The sequence below is a fragment of the Astyanax mexicanus genome, chromosome 1, assembly GCF_023375975.1.
Source record: "Astyanax mexicanus isolate ESR-SI-001 chromosome 1, AstMex3_surface, whole genome shotgun sequence".
Lineage (NCBI taxonomy): Eukaryota > Metazoa > Chordata > Actinopteri > Characiformes > Acestrorhamphidae > Astyanax > Astyanax mexicanus.
Window position 1 is genome coordinate 7,115,058 of NC_064408.1, and position 27,613 is coordinate 7,142,670.

The 27,613-nt window shown below is 39.6% G+C and overlaps 1 protein-coding gene across 1 annotated transcript in view; it reads right to left on the minus strand.

Moving 5' to 3' along the window:
- The window catches only part of LOC103040342 (pappalysin-1), a 236,254-nt gene that overhangs the window by 138,492 nt on the left and 70,149 nt on the right, over positions 1-27,613 (minus strand). Inside the window, exon 8 of the mRNA XM_049465816.1 lies at positions 16,973-17,471. Coding sequence (XP_049321773.1) covers positions 16,973-17,471 — 499 coding nt within the window. The remainder of the gene's footprint in view (positions 1-16,972; positions 17,472-27,613) is intronic.

The following is a 27,613-nucleotide window of genomic DNA, read 5'->3' on the forward strand; positions in this document are numbered from 1 at the left end:
TGGTTTTTCAGTGTTTCTACTTTCAGGCATTGTATGCTGCAACAATGTTGCAATGTGGTTGCTTGGGTATTCCAGGTGGTTTCTGTCATCTAGCAAGCTGGCGGGCTCCGAGTGATCCAAAGGACTAAGGTTCTGTGATTATGATCTGGAGATCGCTGGTTCAAATCCCAATCATGCAACTTCCCATCAGCTGTCAGACCCCTGAGAGAGCACAATTGGCCTTGCTCTCTCTGGGTGGGTACAGTAGATGGCGCTTATTATGGATCAGCACAAGGCTGCGTCTGTGAGCTGATGTATCAGAACCGAGTCGCAACTTTTAAGCTTAAATATTGATACACATGGTGCTTTGCCATCAGCAGTCGGAGTCTGAGAGAGTACGGTTGGTCGTCCTGTTTGTTTCTCTCTGCTTTGGTACAGTAGGTGGCGCTCTCTACTTTAAGTCTTTTGGTCCAGACCATGGTCAGCAGTGACACTTTTTGCACCTGCTATTTCGGTGAAACATCTTTCGAAAAAGTTCAAGGCCAAACATGGTAGAAACATGGTATCAAGCCCCCTTTAGGCATTATATGCGCCTGGGAAACCAGAAGATAAAAAGAGCTTTTGAACAACTTTTTAGTCTTTTAGTCAAACTTTACATTACTTTGGTCACTTTGAAAACACCTGGTTGCCATCCCAAAATCTGAAGATCACTGTTTCGAATAGGGACTCATGCTGCTTTGCCATCAGCAGCCGGAGTCCGAGAGAGTACAGTTGGTCATGCTGTTTGTTTCTCTTTGGTCTGGTACAGTGGGTGGCGCTCTCTACTTTAAGTATTTTGGTCCAGACCATGGTCAACCAGAAGATAAAAAGAACTCTTGAACAATTTTTTAGTCTTTTAGTCAATCTTTACATTACTTTGGTCACTTTGAAAACACCTGGTTGCCATGTCAAACATTCAAACTTTCCACCAGTTTAAAAAGATTTTATTCATAGACGTTTTGGAGCATTTCTATTGGTCAGCTCATTATGAGGCTTGGAGGCAATGTAAAGTATAACTGCCAAGTGAAGATAAATATATAGATAAAGATAAGGATTACCATTCTAGCTTACATCTGTGATGCTTTCAGATCTATTGGATAAAGAAAACAACCCCTTTCACAAATTCTGGGTGTGTACAGTAAGTGGCGCTCTTTTCTTTTGGTCTTTTGGTGAAGACCATGGTCAGCAGCGACACTTTTTGCACCTGCTATTTCGGTGAAACGTCTTTCGGAAAACTTCAGGGCCAAACATGGTAGAAACATGGTATCAAGCCCTCTTTAGGCATTATCTGGGCCTGAGAAACCAGGAGTAGAGAAGAACTGTGTGCACTGCTAAATCATTAGGAACTTGAAGTCCTCTTTAACAAAGATAAAGCGCGAAAAAAAGAGCGAAAAAGAGACAACACGGCCCAGAAGTCGAGTTCTTCCAGACGCCTGGCTCAGCCAGCGCGCGTTTTCTCCTAAACAATTACCGTGACACATCTGAGCATAAAAAATATCCACCTCTTGTCAAAGATGAGAGCAGAATTGTGCTATAAAATCTGCTAAATGCCCTGTGAAACCGCTCCAGCCTTGATTAACGCGACAAAACAGAGCGCGGCTCTGGCAGTTCCTGCACATATTACACACTGTTCCCGGCTCTTGGCAGGACCCGAGCCATCTTCTCAAGTGGCGCGTTTAATTGAACGAGTGTAGGCTTTGGAAGACAAAAGTCTGGGGAGACCTGACACTGTCAGCAACAAGAGCAGGCAAAGCAACACAAAGCCTGAGTGCCAACTCTCTCTCTTTCTCTCTTTTTCTCTCTTTCTCTCTCTCTATTTCTCTTTCTCTCTCTATTGCTTTCCGCACTGGAGGCTGTGGCTGTGGGAGGTATGCTGATACAAAAGTGAACACCAGTATTAAAATGCACTATTTGCACAACAACTTCCGCATTCTCATCCGTGCTGATCCAGCGTTAGCTGTTTGGCTTTTTTTTTTTTTTTAGTTTTTCTTAACAAGAACATCAACAATGTTCATCAGATATTAACCCTTTAAACTCTAGGCTGTATTGGTGTGTTTTTCTCTTTCAGGTCTTATAACACAGTAATTATATCAGACAGACACATGCCCTGATCTGTTTTACTCCAGAAGACATACGGCTGCTCAAAAATAGAATCATTTAAAATGTAAAAGAAAGCAGAATTGTTATATTTTCCTGGAACTGATCATGATTTAATCAAAATATTTACTTATTTTTTAATGTATAGACTTTAAATATATTCACACCTAAGATATCTTTTCAAAAATGGTTAGACTAGAGTGTTTATGAGTATAAAGAAATCATAAGAATATTGATGATTTGAGTTCATTACATGGCTTATTAATTATTACTTTGATAAAATACATGGAGAAACAGCATCAGGCGGATTTATTTTTCTTGATAATCAATAATTACACCTCTAGGATACATGTAGATACTAAAAACCACCTGACACTCAGAGCAGCCTATACCTTTCAGTATTTTGAGGATCAGGAAACACAAAGCAAACATATATATACAAAAATGTAAACTTTTTTTAGTCTAAATAAATAAAAATGTTTAGTGCAAAATAACTACTTAGTAAAATAAAAACTATATAAAGTAGTGCGCACACCATACCTAGCTTTAGTTTGAGTAAAGCAGGTAGTTTCACACTTTTTCTGTGGACACTTTTGAGTCTTTATTTACTGATATTATTTGGTTTGAAACATCATATAAATATGTTTGAAGCACTAAAGGGAAATAATATTGGTTGGGGAAGGAGATTTTTTTCTCACTTTTTTAGGTGTTTTTTCTCAATGGGTTTCTTGTGGATTTAGCTTTACTGCACTGGGATGTAAATAGAATTTTTTTTTCTATTTTTAGAAAAAAAGATTAATTTCCCACTCTCAAGCTTGAGAATGGCTTTAAATTATATCAGTACTGTCCTGGTTTTAGAGCACAATAGTTTGTTGTGGTGACGGACAGTTCTGGTGGAAACAGGAGAGTTGAGGTGCACATTGAATTCTGCCGTGATTTGATCAGCCGTGGTTTTATGTTTTTTGGATACAATCCGGGTTAGCACCCGAACATCCCTTTCAGACAGCTTCCTCTTACAGCGTCCACAGTTAATCCTGTTGGATGTGGTTGGTGCTTCTTGGTGGTATGCTGACATTACCCTGGGTACCGTGGCTCTTGATGCATCACAAAGACTTGCTGTCTTGGTCACAGATGCTCCAGCAAGACGTGCACCAACAATTTGTCCTCTTTTGAACTCTGGTATGTCACATAATACCATAATGTTGTGTGCATTGCAATATTGTGAGCAGAACTGTGCTCTTACCCTGATAGTTGAACCTTCACACTCTGCTCTTACTGGTGCAATAATGTGCAATTAATGATTAAAGATTTGCCACCAGGCTGCTCCAATTTAGCCATGAAACCTCCCCAAACCCTGTAGTAATAATAATAATGCCTAGTACACTTTAATCTACTTTTTTTTTCACTAGAGTTGATTGCACAACCCCTACTTTATATCGTCCATCACTCATTTCAGACACACTTCTCCTCTATGTTCTCACCTCCATCTTTCCCAGACATGGATGTTAGGTCTTAAAAGTAAAGCGGCAGCGACAGCTCAGCATGCACTTTACCAGACTGTCACTTTTTCTGGAACTAAATCGGCCTGGCCAAGTATCAGGACTCTCTCTCTCTCTCTCTCTCTCTCTCTCTCTCTTTTTGGAAAGTGTGGCGTGTCACAAACCTCTTCTGATTTTCACACTGGCCCTCATACCAGAGCAGAGGTTCACATGAGGCTTTCCTTCACGTCACCTGCCAAGAACAACAAACGCTCTCGGGCCCGACAACATGAAAGCTCCCCGGCGTTGGAGAGGGAAAAGAAACCAGGGAGCGCTCTCGACAGTTGAAGCGAAGAAAAAGGTAGAACACGGCCGTAAAAAAAAGAAAGAAAGAATTCAAGAGCAGAAAGGGAACGAAAACAGATATTTCAAATAGTGTCAGGAGAAAGCTGTGCAGATACGACGCCGCCAGGGACAATAACTGGCATATATGAAATAGACCCCAGGCCTCGCATGAGTATGAAGAGCACCTTTGTCGTGCACAGTGATGGGAATAACGGCGTTGGAATTAACAGTGTTACTAACGATGTTACTTTTTTCAGTAACGAGTAATCTAACTAATTACTCTGACTGTAACTATAACACCGTTACCATTTCCCCATTACACCCCGTTACTGCACCTTACTTTAGCCGCTCAATTAACTTTTTTTTTTTACTTTGCGCATACAGACAAAGGCATAAGTGTGCGTGTGTGTTTGCGTTGTGTGTGTGAGTCACAAGGGAGGGGAGGATTAGATAACCTCCTAAGCAATGATTGGCTAAGGTATAGTAAGATTACGTCTTCAGCCAATCAGAGAAAATAGGTGGGTGGGTGTTCACAGCTCATAGTTAGAGATGGAGAGTGAGGAGGACTCCAGTGGCTAAACAGCCTTTTCCAGATAGAAATACCGACACTATTTAAAACTCACTGAGGTCAAAGGTTAAAATGTGCAGGTCGAGTTCACATTATCTCCCCGAATGAAAAACCTCTATGCAGGTACTCGTCTTTGCTGTCGTGCACTCTATTCATCTGGCTTATAAAACACACTCTGAGAAGGTGGGGGCCGGGGGGTGGGGGAGGGGGTGTTACGGGGGCGAGTAACACAAAAGTAACACAATAGTTACTTTTACTGGTAACTAGTTACTTTTATAGTAGAGTAGCTCAGTTAGTAACTCTAACTAGTTAGTTTTTTGGAGAAGTAACGAGTAACTATGACTATTTACTTTTTTGTGCAAGAGCCCTAGTGAAAAAAGCAGTAGATTAAAGTATATTAAGCATAATTATGCTATAGTGCTCTAAAGTGTTCTTGTAGCCACATTATATTATATACACATTATTATATTTAAAAAGTGCTAAAATTAACGGAACAACTTTTTTTTGTACTAATTATACTTTAATTACAGTATAAAAATAGTACAAGTAAGTGTACTTAACTGTACTAAAAATAACTTTGATTATTAAATATGTTTAAGTAACATTTAAACATAGAGAACTACTTCTTGTATGTAACCCCATATTTTAAATAATATGCTTACAGTAAAATTATAATACATTTAATGAGTAGAGTATTACAACTGTATCACTATACAGTATATTATACACTGGGTATATTAGGAATGTACTTAGAATTGATGTTCAATATATGTGATCTATATAAAAATTACATTAGAGTACAAATATGCTTCGTGTTCCTGTCTTTTGTAAGTCAGGACTTACACTTCTAGTATACTTGAATTTTTATACTTGGGTATAAACATATATTTTAATATACTGTACTACTAATACTGGAACTACTAGGGGGCTTTAGGAAGTGTAGATATAAAAATAAATAATGCACATTATGCCTCAGTTAGTTCCAACCCTGCAATGTGATTGGCTGAGAGGCGTTTTTTGAGTGCCATTATCAGCCGGTAATGCACTGTAACCAAAGCTCTCCGTGTATTACTCCGCCACATACAGGTAACCTAGCAACGATGCAGCGCTTACAAACCAAATACAAACCAAACGCAATGTCATTATTTAAACACCACTGGGAGCCGCTGGATCCCATAGAGGCACAGTGCAGAAACGGCATGTCTCCAATAGGCGGCACAGGCAAAGACAGGGTCTTTTAGATGTTGGTAAACAGCAGAGATCATTGGAAGTTGAGGAACATTCACATCATTGATGATGTTCAGGTGATGTTTTCCATCTGTTATAAGACTTTAACCCATGCCTAGTTTGTTATAAATCATGACAAAAACAGGTTTGAGGGTGCAAAAATGATATTTTCTTGTAAGTAAATCAGGGGAACTAAACATATGACCCAGCAAGTATTTTAATTATTTCTCTGAGAAATATTCAGAGAGATTACAGACAACAATATATGATCTTATAAAACATGTTGTTATTTTTTGCAAGCAACTTCTTAATATAAATGCCAAGAAACATTAGCTAGCACCATAAGAGCACTGTGTGAATAGGCCTGTAGGCTTAAAGAGAACTAAACATTGACTCAAAATTGCTAAAGTTGTTATATTTACTTCTTCTTTCATTAAAAAAATAACTTTAAAAGACACACTATGCCTCCTATCCCACTAAAACTGGAATTAATTGAATCGAATTGAATTTGATACCTCTTTTGAGAAGCTACCAGTCAAAAGATTGTGTCCTAAAATCACTCTTCCTAACAATAAAATATAGACATTAACAGGGAGACAGGCAAACTCTGCAGCACACCCAATCAGAATCTTAATTTTAGGAAAGAACAGGACCCGAAAACACTAAAATTAATGCAAGTACAGTGAGAGATTGTGTACGTTGCAAGCAACTCTTTAATATAAAGCCGAATGTTCCCAAGAAACATTAGCTAGCACCATTAGTGTATACCACTGTATAAATCCTGTAGGCCTAAAAACACTGAACAATGACTCAAAATAGCAAAAAATTTTATATTTACTTCTTAATTATCAATCAAATAACTTTCAATTCAATCAAAAGACACACTATGGCCCCCTATTCACTGAAACTGATCGAATTTGATACCCCCTTTTGAGAAGCTACCAGTCAAAAGACTACATGCTTTAATGTACCTTCAACCTTAACTCTGGCTCTGACTCAAACATTCCTTCATGTCATCTCGTTTTAAGATCATGAGCTCATTTAATCTGAAGATAAGATTAGTCCAAAACAGCAGAATCCAATATTCCAAATGTGTCTCCAATAGTCTCCGACAGCTGCAAGCATCATCTTCATCCAGTGATCAGTGTCCACACCATCCGGATTCATCTGTATTCTGTTAGCGCTGGTGTGCTATCGCGCACTCAGCGGCTCTGAACTCCGGCACTCGATGATGTGTCGTATGATGTCATTCGAGCCGAGCCATTTCACAGGCTCTAAATGACAAGTCAATGGGCCCCGGCGATGCATTTAATCTAATGCATAAATATATGTTGATGACACGATGGCATGAAATAAGGTAACATGTCATCGGAACTGCGCTTACAGCCCATCGTTCAACCGCTGGCAGAGCTTTAAGTGTGATGGTACAATCTGTTTGCACCTATGACTCATGGCTAAGTGGAGCACTTACGCCGCTTATAGAGGGAGAGAGAGGGGGGGGAAGAGAGAGAGAGAGCCAGGAAAAAAGTTAGAGAGAGAGAGAGAGAGAGATCAGGATGCTTGACATTGTTGGAAAGTCAGCAGGTACTATAGAAATGCAAATGAATGTGCTATAAATGGTGGCTACATAAGAAACATGGGATACTATTTGCACTATTTGCATGCACTCTAAATGCATCCACTGCAAATCAATAATGCTTGGACCGTATGGTAATTACTAATTTACTTTGACGATTTCTTAATTGGAAATAGTATAAAACCAATATATTTCATGTTTTGTCTGCTAAACTTAATTGACTTTTTTGTTATACAGGAGTTGGACAATAAAACTGAAACACCTGTCATTTTAGTGTGGGAGGTTTCATGGCTAAATTGGAGCAGCCTGGTGTCCAATCTTAAGAGCAGAGTGTGAATGTTCAATTAGCAGAGTGAGAACACTCAACACAGTTTTGCTCAAAATATTACAATACTCACAACATTATGAGTAACATACCAGAGTATAAAAGAGGATAAATTGTTGGTGCACGTCTTGCTGGAGCATCTGTGACCAAGACAGCAAGTCTATGTGATGCATCAAGAGCCACGGTATCCAGGGTAATGTCAGCATACCACCAAGAAGGACCAACCACATCCAACAGGATTAACTGTGGACGCTGTAAGAGGAAGCTGTCTGAAAGGGTTTACATACTATCTACTATTTATGCTGGTCCAACGCGGACCACATAAAAGATGGGAACTTTTTTCAGGTTTCAAAATTAGATCAATGAACAGGAATGGAATGTTTATTGTCTTTAAAATGGTGCAATTCCTTTGTTGTAATATCATGTTATCATTACATTAGTGCCATTTAATGTTCTTAAAGTGCCAGCAGTATTGTTTATAATTTCTGGGACAACATATCATTTGCAAAAAATTGGCATTGTGACAGGCCTAATATTAACAAATTAAATGAAGCTGAGCAGATAAAACATGAAATATATATTAGGTTCATACTTTTGGTTTAAAAACCTTCCTATCCCTTAATTCCTTACTGACCCTCATTTGTTTGCACTGGAATTTTGGCTGGAAGAGTGCAAATAAGACACTTGAGCTAGATTGAATATTTGATAGTACGCAATAACCAAAATACTTCGGAGGCCACTGCTCTTAGAGATTTGATACGGCCCTGGAAAAAAAAGAGATAAAAAGAGATGAACATCAGCACTTATGAGCAGGACAACAACAGAAATGGTAGCCATTCCAGTAACCTCATCCTGTAAGACTTCTCGGACAAAAACAATGGTGTAACTGTATTTGGTGACAGTGCAGTCAAGGTTGAGGGCACTTTTGGACAGATCGCAATGAGCGTTGGCTGGATTGTGACCGTTGCAGATTTGATGGAGGATCACCTCAGTGATAGACGGGTCCAGATTTCTAGGAAATCCAACGAGTCGGCCAAAAACCGCAAGTAGAACAAATTCAACTTTCCACGTCCATGATGCACCGTACGGTTGTGCACGTACTGCTGACGATAAATCACCGGCGGAGTGTTTTCGCCCAATTCATCACCTGCCCAGTACATCACAAAGAAGATAATGAAGGGGATCAACTGGGCCTTACAGCTGAAATGTGACAGGAGAGGAGAGGAACTCCAGTGTTTCCACAGCCTATCCTGCTGGGTCTCTGGTAAACAGGGATTACTGTGGTTGGCTATGACGTCTGGCTAACGTAGCTCAGAGACATGGTTCAGGGCCCACCGACAGGGTGGAGGACATCATCTCGCTTCTCCCGCCAAGCACACCCTCCCTTCGCTCGCATTCACTCCGTCTCGTCCTCGCCATACTGGATCCATTCGCCCATAACCGAAGGAAGCTCCATGGGAAATCCACTTGACAGTTCCTAGAAAGGAAGGAGGAGAGCTTGATGCTGCACCCAAGCAGCCTGAGGGAGACCAGACACTCTGCGGCCATCCACATCTGCCGCCCTGGAAATGTGGTTCGCATTATGGAGATTATGCAAGGCCGGGTCCTAAAGGCCAGCCCTTCAGAGAATAAGGTGAAGATACATAAAGAATGGTTTGTCTGTTGAGGAGGATTAAAGCACAGTCAGAAATGGTGCTGAAGTCAGGAAGGTTGTTGGGTCCAACAGGTCAACGTTTTTCTCGCAAATGGTTCATTTCTACTGCATGTAGCAATACTACTTGACTCTATTTAATGTAATTAATGAAAAAAGTACACTTAGATTTAGAGCAATGTAGGGGACGCCCATGGCATCAGTGCAAAACCACATGCTGCACACATTACATTATACCACTTGGGTACCACTTTAAAATAAGACTACCCTTATAAAGGGTTTATAAATGGTTTATAAATTACTTAATAATAATTATTGATTAGGTTGTAAATGCCTTAAAAACCTTTGATAAGAAGTTACAACAAATCAGTTAAAAAAGGCAACAGTGTCAAATCTGTGGTTTGCTTAGTCATTTAATTCAATACCAGTGAAACACCTGGTTTTAGAGCACAATAATTTATTGTGGTGACGGACAGTTCTGGTGGAAACAGGAGGGTTGAGGTGCACATTGAATTCTGCGTGATTTGATCAGCCGTGGTTTTATGTTTTTTGGATACAATCCGGGTTAGCACCCAAACATCCCTTTCAGACAGCTTCCTCTTACAGTGTCCACAGTTAATCCTGTTGGATGTGGTCGGTCCTTCTTGGTGGTATGCTGACATTACCCTGGATACTGTGTCTCTTGATGCATCACAAAGACTTACTGTCTTGGTCACAGATGAACTCTGGTATGTCCCCCATAATGTTGTGTGCATTGCAATATTTAGAGGAGAACTGTGCTCTTACTCTGCTAATTGAACCTTCACACTCTGCTCTTACTGGTGCAATGTGCAATTAATGAAGATTGATCACCAGGCTGCTCCAATTTAGCCATGAAACCTCCCACACTAAAATGACAGGTGTTTCAGTTTCATTGTCCAACCCCTGTATATATATATATATATATATATATATATATATATATATATATATATATATTACTATCACAGGTTAATGGAAAGCATAAAGTAAAATCAGTATCTAGAAAGATTTGAGGTTTGGCAGTATAAATAAATGTAGAATCACATTTTCAATCGCAAATTTTCAGCTTACTGTTGCCATTTCTATTTATGCGTTGTCATATATTTATTAACTGCTTATTAATAGGTTTAAATTAGTTCCAACCTAATTCATAAGCAATAATAAACTCCTTTATAAACCATTTGTAAAACCTTTATAATATGATCTGCCACTCTGTGAACTAAAACGACTCAACTCTACTCAACTACTTCTCACTTTTCTAGTACCTTCTACTTGATTTCTTTTTCCCACAATTAGATATATACAAATAGGGCCCTATAATACACCTTGCTCTTGCACTATTAAAACAGTGTCAAAGTTTAGGAATAAATCTACACTGGTGGTCTGGAAGTGAGCTGTATTCAGGTAAATTTCTGGCAAGTTTCTATATATTTTGGCGGTGGAAAACACAGGTGCTCCACTGAAATGAAAGTAATCTCTATATACCTTTAACTCAACAATAAACAGAATAAAGAATAAAAAAAACATGCTGTTCCCTTAAATGAGCTGCTGGTCTATCTTCACAGCATGAATGTGCAGTTCAGTATCATCTGCTGAGACTAATACATCTTGTGGTGGTTGTGGAGGATAAAGACTTTTAACACCAGTAACTGGATTCCCCTCTGAAGAGTGCATCTTACAGCCTATACCATACAGTGAGTTGCTATGAGCATATCAACACAGCAGAGCTAACAAAAACACACAAATCCATTGCCAATAGTGCTCTACAGGGTTAACAGACCAGTTTTTAATTTCTACTACTCAGCCCACTTGCAACTGTGAGTGAGCAGATACTAAAAAATACCCAATTCCCGGCACGAGGCACAAAATTGTATTGGAAAAGCGAACAATCCAAGTAGATTCCAGCCAAGTCCAGTAGTGAAGGTACCAAGCACGACTTCGCTAAGTGTTGGGATCACCTTATTTAATGCAACACTGCAGGATTATTGAGCAAATCGAGTGATTGGTTCAAAGCAGCCTCTGAGCCAGTGTTTGACCTTTCCAGCAGGGATCTGGACTCCGAACTTCCCTTCTCCACTCACTTCTGAGCAAATCTTCAAGGCTGACCCTAAGCAAAGCACCAAGGGCACTGGCGTGTCTACTTCAATATCCTTAGTCCCAGATCTGAGATCAAAGCTGTCCAGTTTCCACATCAAGTGCGGATTAACCCCCTTCCCTTTGAGGTCATCGAGGGAAGAGCTGATGGGAGTTTGATTTTCCCACTACACATCTGTTTTGGCAGCGACTTCTTTAACCGAAACCCTCGAACACGGGTTCATTGATTGGCTGAGACTTGAACAGAAGTGTCTACTTCTTCTGCTTTTTTCAAATGTTGTGCACACAAGAGGGTGTATGACTTGATTTGATTGAATTGTATCTATCTATTAGAAGTGGATTTTAAGTCAAAACACATATTCTGCATTTGGGCACCAATAACTCCAATTTAGCTAAATCTGAAAGTGGCTCAGATCATATTCTGGAGATAAGGGTTACAGCAGCTCTGTGAATGGTTCATTGTAGAGAATCTGCTGCACATACCCATTAAAAGCCAGCTTTTTTAATCTCAGCTCAAAGGTCATATATGTGTAGAATGTGTAAGACTAACATGACGTGTGGAGGCTGTGGAGAGTAAAGACTTTTAACACCAGTAACCGGATATCCCTCTGAAGAGTGCATCTGTCAGCCTATACCATACAGTAAGTAGCTAACAAACACCACTAACAAACACCACTTTCTAGAAACCATAACAACACAGTACATTATAAAATTCCTGCATGGCTATAAAATATTTTAGGGTATTTTTTGATAACAATATTGTTAGTGATATGACAAAATTTAAAATAAAATAAAAGGCATTTTAAGAATATATTACAGCAAAAAAAAAAACTTAATTTAATATTTTAATATTAATTTATATTTGGTGATATTACTGCAAAAATATATATTTATGGTACGATGTGGCGCACCACTATTTGAGATTTTCACAGATTGTAACAGAAGTCAATGAAGTAAACCACCAGGGTTATTCCACCAAAAATTGATTTATGAACTCTTAAAACTTTATGAATATGAACTTGTTTTCTTTGCATTATTTGAGGTCTGCATCTTTTTTTTTGTTATTTCAGCCATTTCTCATTGTTTTGCAAATAAATTCTGAGATGTTCATTTTACTCAAACATAAACCTACAAATATCAAAATCAGAGAAACTGATTCAGAAACTGAAGTGGTCTCTTAATTTTTTCCAGATTTGTATATATAGATTTGTATATGTAGCACTAGACAAGTTCTATTGGAATGAGGGACCTTGGGCAGATGGGTCTACCAATTGTCTTGGCCGTTGCCTGGCTGGGAGGTCCTGTCAGCTATAGCAAGACAGCGGAGAAGGTCAGGTCAGAGAAAGGGGGATTAGCTGATGGGATGGTGATTTCTGAAGGCTGAGGTCACAAAAACCACAGGTCAGCCTCAATCTCACTGATTTACTCCCTCGTCCTGAAGCCTCAACTCAACTGAAGCCTGGAAACTGTCCGATTTCAACTGAAATGTTTAGCTGAAATGTTCTTCACCTATGAGGTCAGCATCCCGAAGGCTCTTCTCAGGATGGATGGGGAATACTTCACTCAAACAAGAGGTCAAACAGTGTCCCAGACAGATGTGTGTACGGGAATTCTGGAACGAGATGTTTCTCTTTTACAGAGGAATGTATTTGTTCAGGCGTCGGGGATGATGTATTGCACATATTCACGTCAGAACACAGCGTGAGGATAGATAAAAATGATTGGCAGTTCTTTAAATGCTGATGCTTTTGATCTTGATGGTCTTACATACAGGTGCATCTTAAAAAATTTGAATATCATAGTAAAGTTCAAAATGTGAAACTCATATATTATATACAATAGATGTATTACACACAGAGTGATCCCTTTTAAGTGTTTATTTCTTTATTTGTTGATGATTATTACGGCTTACAGCCAATAAAAAAACAAAAATCAGTGTATATTATATACAGTTTATCACAAAAGTGAGTACACCTCATTCAGCGTTTTAAAAGAGCAGGATCCACTCATAAGTGAGTGCACGAGAAGCTCAGTGTCACGTCCAAATGCTGTTTTTAAAAGATAGGTGCAGGAGTGCTTTTGCTTCTGCAGAGATTGAAGAGGTGGGGGGTCAGCCTGTCGAATTGTTCTGCAAGGCTCTCACTCGAGAAGTACGCCTCTCCTAAAGTCTGTACACAAGAAAGCCTGCAAACAGTTTGCTTAAGACATGTCAACAAAGAACATAGATTACTGGAACCATGTCCTATGGTCTGATAAGAAGCCTGGTGGTGGGAATAATAGGAACCCAATAGAACATCTTTGGGGCGTCCTCAAGCAGAAGATGGAGGAGCTTAAATATCCTCCAGCTCTGTGATCACGTCATGAAGGAGTGGAAAAGCATTCCAGTGGCAACCTGTGAAGCTCTGGTAAACTCCATATCCACAAGAGTTAAGGCAGTTCTGGAAAATAATGGTGGCCACACACGATTTTGACACTTCAGGAACTTTCACTAAGGGGTGTACTCACTTTTGTTGGCGGTGGTTTAGACGTTAATGGCTGTATATTGAGTTATTTTGAGGTGAGAATAAATTTACACTGTTATATAAGCTGCACACAGACTACTTTTCATTGTCAGTGTTTTCCCATAAAAGATATACTCAAATATCTGCAGAAATCTGAGGGGTGTACTCACTTTTGTGATACACTGTATATGTCTATCCATCAGTTTATATGATGCTCTCCTAAGACTTTTGCAATGGCAGTGTAAAAAAAGTGCAAAACACCCACTTACTATGTACTACGTACATTAAATGCAGTATGAAGCAATTAATCACCAATAAAAAATGCATATCAAATATAACTCATAATATCATTTAAACAAAGCTGGTCGACGCTGTAGGTCATGTAGACTCGTTTAAAGACCTGCTGTAAATTAAGTACTGGCCATTTTACAGCTCAGACCAGAGGGTGGTAAGCTAAACCTTTAATTTCATAAAACTGCTTTATTTCTCCAGTGTCCAATACTGAAGCCTTGACCAAACTGGAAACCATATTAATTCCTACTATGGATCAGAATTCGAGTTTGAACCGGGTCTTGTTTCCCCTGGATCCAGTCCTCAAGGCCTTTGTATGCATGAATGAGATCAAAACAAGAACTACAAGGTCCAGTTGAGGCCCAGACCCTGGCCCTAAGTGGTGAAGACAAGCCCAAACCCACTACATCTGGCTGAAACTAGGCAGGCAGGCCGTTATAACTGGTACTTCTGATGCCAGGCTCCAGAGTTAACCATGCCAACAGCTGCATCCTTCCTTTAGCTGCCTTTGGCTCCACTGAAAAAGATGAACTAGAAGCTTGAGGACGAGGAGATATCAGCAATAAAAAGTGCCCATCATGTCGACTTCTTGCATCTAAATTTGATCAAATTACAGCATTTTTTTATTCCGCTGTAAAAGATGAAAAACATTTCAAAGGCAATAAAATCCAGAATTTTTGTTTTTTGGCAAGAACTGCAAGTCTAAATACCACAATTCAGTGACCATCTTGAAACAGTCAACACACCAGAACCTACCTCCAAGTTTAAACCTAGAACAGTCCTGAAAAAACATTTGTTTCATTCGTTTTTTTTTTCTAAATAAATAATATTAACAAAGAGTTTATACCAGGGCTGTCAACGTTAAAGCATTGTGCTGAGACTATAATCTGGTCTCGATCCGTGAGCTGTGCCTTCTCAGCAGTTTAGCTCATTTAAAAAGATGTAAAGAAGTAGAAGAAGTATATTTGATAGCTGATATACTGGTCAACTGTTAACTTGAACAATGGCACTGGTGTGCCAGCTTGGTTAGTCCCAGCTGTAGGCTTTTGACTGGCATTTGTTTTATGGGTCAAATATTTGTAGAATGTGTAAGACTTACATGTCTTGTGGTGGTTGTGGAGAATAAAGACTTTTAACACCAGTAACCAGACATCCCTCTGAAGAGTGCATCTTTCAGCCTATGCCATCCTATGAGTAGCTATGAGCATATCAACACACAACAGAGCAGAGCAGAGCTAACAAACACCACTAACCACATGGAACAGAAACAGTGAATACTACACTTAGCTACCATCATAAGTATAGTAGCAGCAGTAAAACATATATGATCACGAGACAAGTTCCATCCATTTGGAACCCATTTTAGGGCCTCAGCTGCACTCAACTGCTCAAATTACTGTTAGTTTCTGTAGAGGTTTGCTTGTGGTGAGAACGTGGCCTCGATTTGACCCAGCTATCAAATATATTGATTTTTAATTAAGCTAAACTGCTGATAAGGTGCAGTTTAATCTGATATGCGTATTAGCCAGATCATATACTGCTATGAACACCCTGGCTAGCACTGTTGGAGCAGCATTAGCATTAGCCGCTAACCGTGCTAAGTGCTAGCTCTTTTGCCATTTAGAGGTGAGTATTTCGGACTGCTGATAACCCTGGCTAGCACTGTTGGAGCAGCATTAGCATTAGCCGCTAACTGCAGTGCTAGCTCTTCCCATAGCTATTCAGAGATGAGTATTATCGACCTGTAGACTGCTGCTAACCCCGGCTGTGACTGTTGGAGCAGCAATAGCATTAGCCGCTAACCTCCCTTAGTGCTAGCTCTTTTGCCATTCAGAGGTGAGTGTATCGGACTGCAGACTGGTGATAACCCTGGCTAGCACTGTTGGAGCAGCATTAGCATTAGCCGCTAACCGTGCTAAGTGCTAGCTCTTTTGCCATTTAGAGGTGAGTATTTCGGACTGCTGATAACCCTGGCTAGCACTGTTGGAGCAGCATTAGCATTAGCCGCTAACTGCAGTGCTAGCTCTTCCCATAGCTATTCAGAGATGAGTATTATCGACCTGTAGACTGCTGCTAACCCCGGCTGTGACTGTTGGAGCAGCAATAGCATTAGCCGCTAACCTCCCTTAGTGCTAGCTCTTTTGCCATTCAGAGGTGATTGTATCGGACTGTAGACTGCTGCTAATTCTGGCTACCACTGTTGGAGCAGCTTTAGCATTAGCCTCTAACTGCAGTGCTAGCTCTTCACTTCGCTATTCAGAGATGAGTATTATCGGACTGTAGTCTGCATGTTTATCATGCTTAAAACAAGCTATGTTGGACGAACCGCTAGCTAATATCACACTGGCTAATGCTCCAGCCTTAGTGCTGGGGAAATTTGGGAATTTAAGCTTACTGTAAATAAAAGGAAGCGCTTTACTCACCCAAATAAACAGTTTTCAGGAGAGAAATCTGTGTAGATTAACATTCAGAGCTCGTTTAACTTTAAAATGCATTTTTTAAGGATTATAGTTTGGTTTTCTTAGCTCAACTTTACCCAGCTCAAGTTATTTAACCTACCCCACTACCACCAACCAGAGGCGAGACCTCCTGAACTAGAAGGGAAACATGTCGACACCCTTATTTCTTACTAGTGTTGCTTAAAATACCTTTTATATGAAAATAGACCAGAAAATAGATGTTCAGTGATAGTGCGCCTTATTATCCCGTGTGCCTTATAGTGTGAAATATAAAGTAAACCATAAAACTGTGCAGAATTCCAAACAAAACAGACAACATACCTGTCTACGTATCTCCGTCCTGCATCACTGACTTCCACGCCCCTCGGACCGTATGAAAACGCAGGCTGCCGCAGAAGCCTGTATCTCAGTGGCTCGCAGTTCTGGCACAGCGGGCAGTCAGGCCTGGAGGTTAGCATGGTAGCATCGATCTCCAGGTGCTGCTCCATGGTGAAGAACTGCACCCCGTACACCTTCTCCTTAACGTCCAGTTTGAGGGTCAGCGGGGTGTCGCAGAACACGTTGCTCGGACCCAGCGAGATGTTGTGCCCACCTACAGTCAGCAGCATGATGTTCTGGATGGCGGGTAGCGCAGTTTCCTCGGGGGAGCAGAAGGTGACCCAGACGGTGAGCGATTCAGGTACAACGGGGAAAGCAAACTCCAGCTGGAGCATGCAACCCTGCAGGGGGCAGGGTGGAGGCACCAGGCCCACGTCCATGCCGTTGTGGGGGCTCCAGGTACGGACGCTTGGCTCGCACACTTGCTCCACATCGGGCGGACCTGGGAAATGTAGAAAATTGGATTTACATGGTGGATTGGGATAATGTATTTAGATTTTCAGTCATTTTAGTCCCATACTAATGACAATGTCACTGATTTTAATGCTAAAATGATTCATAAAATAACCTCTGGTTATACAGCTCTGGAAATAATTAAGAGACCACTTCAGTTTCTGAATCAGTTTCTCTGATTTTGCTATTTATAGGTATATGTTTGAGTAAAATGAACATTTTTGTTTTATTTTATAAACTACGGACATCATTTCTCCCAAATGCCAAATAAAAATAAGAAAATGAGAAATGGCTGAAATAACAAAAAAGATACATAATGCAAAGACAATGCAAACACGTTATTATACATAAAGAGTTTTAAGAGTTCAGAAATTAATATTTGGTGGAATATAACCAAGATGGTTTTTAATCATAGTTTTTTTTTATGCATCTTGGCATCATGTTCTCCTCCACCAGTCTTACACACTGCTTTTGGATAACTTTATGCTGCTTTACTCCTGGTGCAAAAATCAAAATCAAAAAGTAGTTCCGCTTGTTGGTTTGATGGCTTGTAATTATTTATCTTCCTCTTGATTGTATTCCAGAGGTTTTAATTTGTCAAAATCAAAGAAACTCATCATTTTAGCTATATTATTTCTATTCACATCAACGTGTGGATAAATATTCCGTAATATCCAGTAGACAAAAGAGTTTTTTACAGATTTTCTCAGGTATGGAGGCACTTGATAAAGCATTCAATTTTGATATGCATAGATAGATACAGAACAGATAGTTCACACCATTCTAGTCAATGGTAAGCCTCAAGTCCACAAAACAAGTCAAATGCTTTAGATAACTCATTGTGTAGCATAGCCATTATTTATATATGTGTTTTAAACACATATCAGCTAATTATTGCTAAAGTGGGTTATCATTCTCTTACACAGGGGTACCAACCTTTAGCAATTTAAAGGACATTTGTGGTAAAACTCATACATTTCAGTCAGACTCTACTATGCACAAATGTTAGCGTTCTAATCCACCAGCTTACTATGTCAGTCATGTGATTGCTCAATTCAAAACAGGTTGAAAACCATCGCTGTAGACAGCAGTGTGTAAATCGAGTAGCCACTCCCATCTCAGTCATTTATGCCAATGTTTTTCATCCACGCAAATTGCTGTTAATTTTTTTTTACTATAAAGCAACCTGCTGGGGTATGAGCTACTTGTCTTTTTAGAGGCACAATCGCTTTAAAAGCAGACCAAACATTCTCTTTAACGGCTTAAACGGCAGAATAATACTCCATTTATAACCTGTTGTGGTCGATGCACTGGAAGGAAATTTCTTCATTCCGAAACCCCTGGAGTAAATGGATGTCAAAAGGCCATGAAAGTGTTCATATCAGTTCCTAAATGCGTAGCCATGAGGGCATATGTGTTTTCTGCTGATCCGGAAAAATGATGTAATTCCTTTGATCCTGCGTGAGTGGAGCGAGTCTCCATGCTTGCCAACAGTCCGGCAAATATTTTCTCTTATTCAGCAAGGGATATGGAGTAGATTTCAGCTAATCATATTTCAGGCAAAGAATAATAACTCTCCATTCCAACAGCACGAGTCCAAGCCATTGTTATTCAGAACCTTCTGCTTATCACGTAGATTCTATTCCTGGTGAGTTTTGTGGAGAGCAAACCTTTTATCTCCAGAACGGCGTTCCTCAAAGGATCCCGACCCTTTAATACTGAGCTATTTCATTAGGAGGTCAAGTGGGAGATGTGGAATGCCGACACATTCCGTTATTGCATTTCTTGTTGGAGCAAGTAGCATCGACAGCCGTCCCTGAAGCCATATGGGAACATGATGGGCAGTAAATGCATTAGCAGGAACGTCACGCGACGTCCTGGAAGGCAGGGAAGTCTTTAAGACGGTGGCGGTACAACTCTACGGTTGAGGACTCTACCGCTGAATGATCGCCTGCCACAATTGGGAGTTGCATAATGCAATGACGATGAGGTCACCATGTCCATCGAATTGTTTACCGGTAGCTTATTATTAGCCACAAGCTAGCAAAAAGATCTGCCCAGAGTTTGGGCCAATACAAGGCTTCTGCTTTTTGTTTCTGCAGTCATATTTAGAGCCAATTGAATTCATCACACATTATATCCCCTGCTTTCTGATCACCCTAGTCTCTGCACCAACCTCTAGTGGTCCATCGACTGGTCCTGATATTAAACCTGCTAGATATTTGATGAGGGATTGGCCACTCAACAATTACTTCAATTAGCGGTTCTTTTAGAAGTTCAAGAAGCGACATTGCAAGCAAGCCAACACTGAGTAAACACTGTTTTGTCCCTGACTTGATGCTTTTATCTGGGACTGATTTTGTAGTCTACAGTGTGAACCCAGTCTAAGTGGTCCTGACAATAATTGTAGAGGTTTTAGAGTCTAGAAAGACCTTGGAGAGTCTGATCCAAGGTTCATATGTATGTGACACTATATACATTTAGTCTAGTCAAACTACCAGATGTAGAGCCATAAAGAGGTCCAAATATTAAATATTGACCGCTCAACATTCACCTAGATTAGCAGTTCTTTAAGGAATTGAAGAAGCAAAATTGCAAGCCAGCCAATATCGAGTAAAAGACTATTGTCCCCCCAACTTGATGCCCTTGTCTGTGCTTTCTAAGAACAAGCAGCAAACTGGCACTGATTTTGTAGACTACAGTGTGAACCCAGTCTAAGTGGTCCCTGACAATAATTGTAGGGGTTTGAAATTAGTAAGATACACCTGATACAAGGTTCATGTGTATGTTACACTGTATACATTTAGTCCAGTTATACCACCAGGTGTAGAGCCATGAAGAGGTCCAGATATTAAATCTGCTAGATATCTTCTTTTGATTATCAGTTGTTTTAGGAGTTCAAGAAGCGAAATTGCAAGCAAGCCAACACTGAGTAAACCCTGATTCGTGCCTGACTTGACGCTCTTGTCTGTGCTTTCCAAAAACAACCAGTGAATGAACAACTGGGACTGATTTTGTAGTGTACAGTGTGAACCCAGTCTAAGTGGTTTCTGGATTAAATGTAGGGGTTTTAAACATTAGAGTAAGTGCACCGGAAAGTCAAAACCAATCAATTTGCCACTGATTTGCAGACGATTTGCCATTGATTAATTTGAGGAGTTATTTTTGTTCCTACCACCCATACCTCACCACCTTCAACTCAAAAAAGGGCTAATCAATTAGCTTATTAGCTAAATACATGAATATATTTAGGGCATTTTCACACCTGTAGTTGGTTTCTATAGTCTGGATCAGTTGATGAGATTTTTTTTTTGGAGCGTTTTCTCCCTCTGTTTGGTTTGGTTTCACAGAGGCATAAATCTAAACGGACAAAAATGCACACCCATAAACCATGCGAGCACATCGTCTCCTCTGATTGGTCAGAAAATATGCTGCTGAACTTTAAAATACAGTGTTTTCAATGGGACGTACAGCACAGATGTTGTAGACGGAGTCGGACAGATGCGAGCAGTGAACCCTGCACACACTGCATGTGTAAATAGCATGGAGCAGCAAAGATAGCGTTTGTTCCTAGCTGTGGTAATTAGCAATCATCTGATTAATATATCACACTGAGGGTACAAACAAACCAGAGTTCGTTTTAACTGGACAAAATAGTGCTGGTGTAAAAATGGCCTTAGATACATTCAGTGCATTAAAGGACTTCCTCCTTCATTTTCCTGTACTTGACAATAATTGGTTTGTATGTTGCCGATTGTTGGCAGCGAGTGGCCACTATTGGAAAGTGTTCCAGCCTTCAGTGTGGGCCAACAGCTTATTTTATGCATGAAGTTGCATTAATGCAATAATGATGAGTTCACCATGTCCATCTGACTGTTTACTGATACAAGCTCAAAGTACCGGGCTTCCATCAGCCAAAATCCAGCCAGGCAACTTTACCTCATACACAGCAGTCCAACCACATTTGGAGGCGATTGCATTTCACTCATTTGACTGGGAGTGACATACACCAGCATTTATCACACACACAGCGAGAAGAACAGAGTTAGCGCTCGCTCGGCAGACGCTATGTTCTTCTGCTGCTTTTCCTTCGTGCAATTCCAAGCTGGCAATGGCAAAACACCATTTGCTAACCTCATTTCTGGGTAGCGCACAAAATTCCAGTGTTTAATCAACTGAGCAGTGAATTGGCTTTCCAGGCCACATCATCAACACTTTTATTATTCTTAGCATGTGTGTGGCCAGTGTAGAGCAGAAGAAAAGAGGAGAAGAAAAGAAGAAAAAAAAGGGAAAAAACACAACGGTCGCGGACACTACGGTACGTGCGAGGGTTTTGAGCCAGTTGGAGCATTTGGGCTAAACTATGCAAGGAATATAAGCATTTCTTAGGCATCGTTTTCGAGAAGCATTACATAACTACTAAAAGTCATGCATTGTTACATCATTTCCATGTCATTTTAGATTTGGTATATAAGTGTCTTTTCAACATTACTTAAGTGGTTGACCCATAGAAAGCCAGTTTCTTCTTTTCTAAGCATGTGTGTCTTGTGTAGAGCAAAATTTGAAATGAAGAAAATGAGAAAAATAACAAAGATTGCAGACATTACATTGTCCAGTTAGCAAAAATCTCTCAAGACATTTCTGGGACAAGTATCTCATGTAAAGTCTGAGTTATATCATCTTGATACATTTTAATCTATTTTAATCTATTCTGGCCCAAGCGCTTAACTTACATCCAAGGCGAGTGCTGCATGTGCCAACACCCCGGCTGCTGAGTATAATATGGGAATCGAAGGGAATCACATTTCCCAATACCGCGGTTGTCAAGTATAAACCACATTCTGCTCAATACAAGATGTCATGCATTGTTATACTATTTCCATGCCCTTTACATTTAGCAACAGAGATATCATAGACAGCCCAGATAGCAAAAATCTATTATTTTTATTTCTGGGCCAAATATCACACGCTGAGTCAGAGTTACATCAGCACGATACAGATTTAACCTAATCTGACCCAAACGCTTGACTTACATCCCCGACTGCTGAGTATAATATGGGAATTGTCAGGGAGAATCTAAGCCAATGTTGACATACATCAGTCAATCTTAGGACAATTCTTTATGCAACGAAAATGAGAAAATTTAAGAATAAAAAAATGAGGGTGGATCTCAGCTAATGCTGCCTTTTGGCCTAAATTAGCCTTCTTCTACAAGGTCACTGAGAGCAAACTTTGAGGAGAATTAGAGAATTAGCTTACGATATGTACAAGGGTTTTTAGCCTGAACCAAATGTGCCAGAACCCCGGTTGCTGAGTATAATATGGCAATCAGCCCAAATTGCATTTTCCAACACCCTGGTTGTCAAGTATAAACCACATTCTGCCCAATTTTCTCAGCTAAATCTCAGCTAAACTCGGGGGGAAGAACCCCCGTTGCTGAGTATAATATAGGAAACTTCGCAAAATGCATTTCTGTTGGCATGCTGGTCTAAATTAACCTACTTCTACAAGGTCACTGAGAGCAAACTTTGAGAAGGATTAGAGAACTAGCTTCCAATATGTAGCCTGAACTGAATGTGTCAACACCACAATTGTTGAGTGTAATATGGGAATTGGCCCAAACCACATGTGCCAGAACCCCGGTTGATGGGTATAATATGGGAATTGGCCTGAATCGCATTTTCCAACACCCTGGTGGTCAAGTATAAACCACATTCTGCCCAATTCTGCAGGGCTAATCTCAGCTAATGCTGCCATACATCAAACAATCTCAGGACAATTCTTTAAGCTAAGAACATTGGAAAATTTAGGAATAAGGAAATAAGGGTGGATCTCAGCTAATGCTGCCTTTTGGCCTAAATTAGCCTTCTTCTACAAGGTCACTAAGAGTAAACTTTGAGGAGAAAAAGAGAGTTAGCTTATGATATGTACAAGGGTTTTTAGCCTGAACCGAATGTTCCAGAACCCCGGTTGCTGAGTATAATATGGGAATCAGCCCAAACTGCATTTTCCAATACCCCGGTTGTCAAGTATAAACCATTTTCTGCCCAATTTTCTCAGCTAAATCTCAGCTAAACTCATGGGTAAGAACCCCCGTTGCTGAGTATAATATAGGAAACTACTTTCTGTTGGCATGTTGGTCTAAATTAGCCTACTTCTACAAGGTCACTGAGAGCAAACTTTGAGGAGAATTGGAAAATTAGCTTACAATATGTGGCCTGAACCGAATGTGACAACACCCCAGTACAAACCACATTCTCCCCAATTTTGTAGGGTGAATCTTAGCTAATGCTGCCAATCAATAGTCAATTTCAGGCCAATTCTTTATGCTAAGATTCAAAAATAAAACAAATTAGGGTGAATCTCAGATAATGCTGTCATACTTCAGCCAATCCCAGGCCAATGGTACTTTCTCTGAGTATCATTATTTGTTTAGTGTATGACAACTGTTGGTCTTTTGGCCTAAATTAGCCTACTTCTACAAGAAGGATTAGAAAATAGGCTTACAATACACGGAACCAAGGTACAACGTTTTTTACCAAGCTCTTATCCCATACATAGAGGAGCTGGAGCAGCTGGGCTGAACTGTGCATGGAATCCTTCACTAACTATTATTTAACTACACCTCAAGAATGTGTGTGTTAGCGAGTGTGTTTGTGGGTGGGAGGGAGGGGTATTTCCTTATTTAAGCAGGGGCAATTACAACTGTGCATAATATGTAATGGCCATAATCACCGAGGTAGTCATTTCATAAGACGAATGACTGTTATTTATTATGAGAATTGCTCCAAGGTGGACTAATAGCCCGGCTCCTTCAGTCCTCCAGGCGTTGAGAGCCGGGGTTCGGTCGCTTCGGCAGCGGTGGGCTTATTTTCAAGGTGACCCGAGAATTCTTCCATGAATCAGGGCCTCACATTTTCACTTGATTGGCTAATCCCATAGCGGCATTAGCTTGTCTAGGAAACCGCTCATTCTAGGGAAAAAAAGGGGCGGGGGGATGGGGTGGTGGAAGCGCCGTTGGATGGCGTCCAGCTTAATTGCAGTGAGTTTAAGGCTGAGTGTTCATCTGTTCTCACTGACCTCCCAGTATCATGTGGGAATGGAGCTGGGAGAATTACGGTGAGAAGCAGCAGCTGACCGGGATATAGATGGCTAAATAATGAGCCAATGAAAAACAAGCTAAGGCACAGAGTTTTGCTTTAGTGAAGGTTGGTGGCCTCTCATTTCCTAGAAGCGGTAGGCCGGTCTGGTGCTGATGCAACAGTCGGCCCATTGAGGCACTGTCTCCGCCTGACCTTGGTGCCCGAAGCAGTCGAATTAAACTATTTGTCAACATGTTTTGGAGGGTGATTGTAACGGTAGTTCTGAGGGCGCGTCTGGAAAGCCTCAGGAAAGGTCTAGAAATTTCATTTTAAAACAAAAATAGTTACGATTACCATTGATTCTTATTGCAAAGCAAAACCTGTGGATCCCCTGGACCAAATCTGCAAACCTGAATTGGAACTTTTTCTAGCTTCCAAAGAAAAAAAATCATCTAATTTTAACGATATATTGTGTTTCTCTTTATGTCAGGTTCACACTACTCGACTTTTACTTTTACATTTTACTTTCTAATTATTTTGCTTCTGTTTGTTTTTCTTTATCTCCTTTTTCTTTATCTACTCATTTCACTTATTATTGCTTTAGTGAAACACTAGTGTGTCTCATATATTATATAGATGTATTAAACACACAAAGTGATCTATTTAAAAAGTTTATTTTTTATATTATTGATGTTTATTATGGCTTACAGCCAATGAAAACCCAGTGCAGTGTTTTCCTGGAAAATCTTACAGCACTTCATGCTTCCCTCTGCTGATAACAACTTTTATAGCGATGCAGATTTCATTTTCCAGCAGGACTTGGCACCACACTGCCCACACTGTAGCAAAAGTACCAATTGGTCCTATATAATATTTTAATTGTCTGATACACTGATTTTTGGGTTTTCATTGGCTGTAAGCCGTAATAATCATCAATAACAAAATAAATAAAAAAAGATTTTTTCTACTTCAAATTCAATCGATTACTCTATCGTAATGGTTTACAACTCTGGTCTTGGAGGACCCTTGTCCTGCACATTTTAAAGGTTTCCTGCTTTAATTCACCTTATTCATCTTAGGAAGGACTCATAGCTAAATATTGATTGACCAACTGGTTGATTGATGTGCTAAATTCTGCTACTCTGCCTGAATCTGACTAGCTTTTTTTAATGCAAAAGTGTTGTAAAAAAGAATTAATTCCCTTTATTCCTGTAAATCTACTAATCTACCAGTAGTACCAATCTAAGTGTTAGCATGGAAATCTAGGGCATTTTTGGGACATTTCCTAGATTTCCAAGCTAACACTGTAGATTTACAGAAATAAAGGAACTTCTTCTTTATGCTTATCCCAAAAAAATCAATGTAATGCCTTCATAACTACCATTACAGTTGCCCCCAAAACTGGCCTAGCACTTTCTAAAGGAAAATCTACAGTTACAGTAGACACAGTTATCACCAATGCATTTTGTTGTATCTATACTGCTGCATGTGAACAGGAGTTGGCACCAGTTCTTTTTCTTCTTATATTGTTTAATGGGTGACGATGGACTCCAAACCATCTAAGAGTTTTTTAAACTACAAATTAACTGGACCATAGTTTGTGGTTTGGAGACCACCTCTTTTGGCTACACCATATTTTGGTTTGGACCAAACTAAACAGTCCAAAGGTCCAGATCAAACAAGCTAGGCCTGAAAGCACCCTAAAATACGATACCAGGGGCTCCTCCAGGACCAGGGTTAGAAACCCCTGTTCTACAGCGCCGCTCAGAAGAAGCCCATTCACTACCTTTATTATGAATAGTGTAGGTTTCACCTAGCGACGCAACTCCGCTAGGTACCTGGGCGAGAATGTGGGAATGGTGCCCAGCTGTGGGACTCCAACTGCCTGAACCCTTTCCACTCCCACACAGCCTCTCCAGCAAACCCCACTAAAAAAATATGACGAGTAATATTTACTTAAAAAAAAGTTTCACAACTTTCTGCACACTATTTTTTAGTAATTTTAAATACAGATAAATTTAATAAACTTTAATTCGGGTTCAAGACATAAATGTTACATAGAGTAAATAAGTGAACTGAACTTCAGTCAATCCTTTCTTTTAGTAAACTTTACTTCATTTATTTTTACTGAATCAATCCTTTCTTTTAGTAAACTTTACTTCATTTCTGCATACAATATTACCTAATTACATTTACTCAATTTATACAATATTACTCAAATAATTTATGATACTGATAAATTTATGATTTATGATGGCATGTAATATATTCGTTATAGTATACTAAACTATACTATACCATTCTATAAAATACTAAAAATAATGTATTACACGCCATTCATGTGTTGAGACAGTGAGCCTTGGTCTGTTTACAAAATAAATCTTTCAGATTATGCAAATATTTAAACGTGTGTTTTAACTAAAATTATACATAATAATATTGTAAAAATTAAGTAATTGTAATTAGGTAATATTGTATATAGAAATTTAGTAAAGTTTCCTTCTAAAAGAAAGGATTGATTCAGTAAAAATAAATGAAGTAAAGTTTACTAAAAGAAAGGATTGATTCAGTAAAAATAAATGAAGTAAAGTTTACTAAAAGAAAGGATTGATTCAGTAAAAATAAATGAAGTAAAGTTTACTAAAAGAAAGGATTGATTCAGTAAAAATAAATTAAGTAAAGTTTACTAAAAGAAAGGATTGATTCAGTAAAAATAAATTAAGTAAAGTTTACTAAAAGAAAGGATTGACTGAAGTTCAGTTCTCTTATTTACTCTGTGTAACATTTAAGTCTTGAAACCGAGTTGAAGTTACTTAAATTTATCTGAAATTAAATTTACTTAAAAAAAGCAAATGCAGAAAGTTGCAAAACTTTTTAAAAGTAAAATTTACTAATCATTTTTTTTCAGTGTACATGCGAACACGGCTAAGGTACTACTACTGCCTGCCCTCTCGCCACCGCTGCCGCTGCCGCTGCCGCTGTTCAAAGCCAGCCTGGGTGATTAAAACAATGTCCAGATGCAGACTCCATTACCCAGACTCTGACTGGG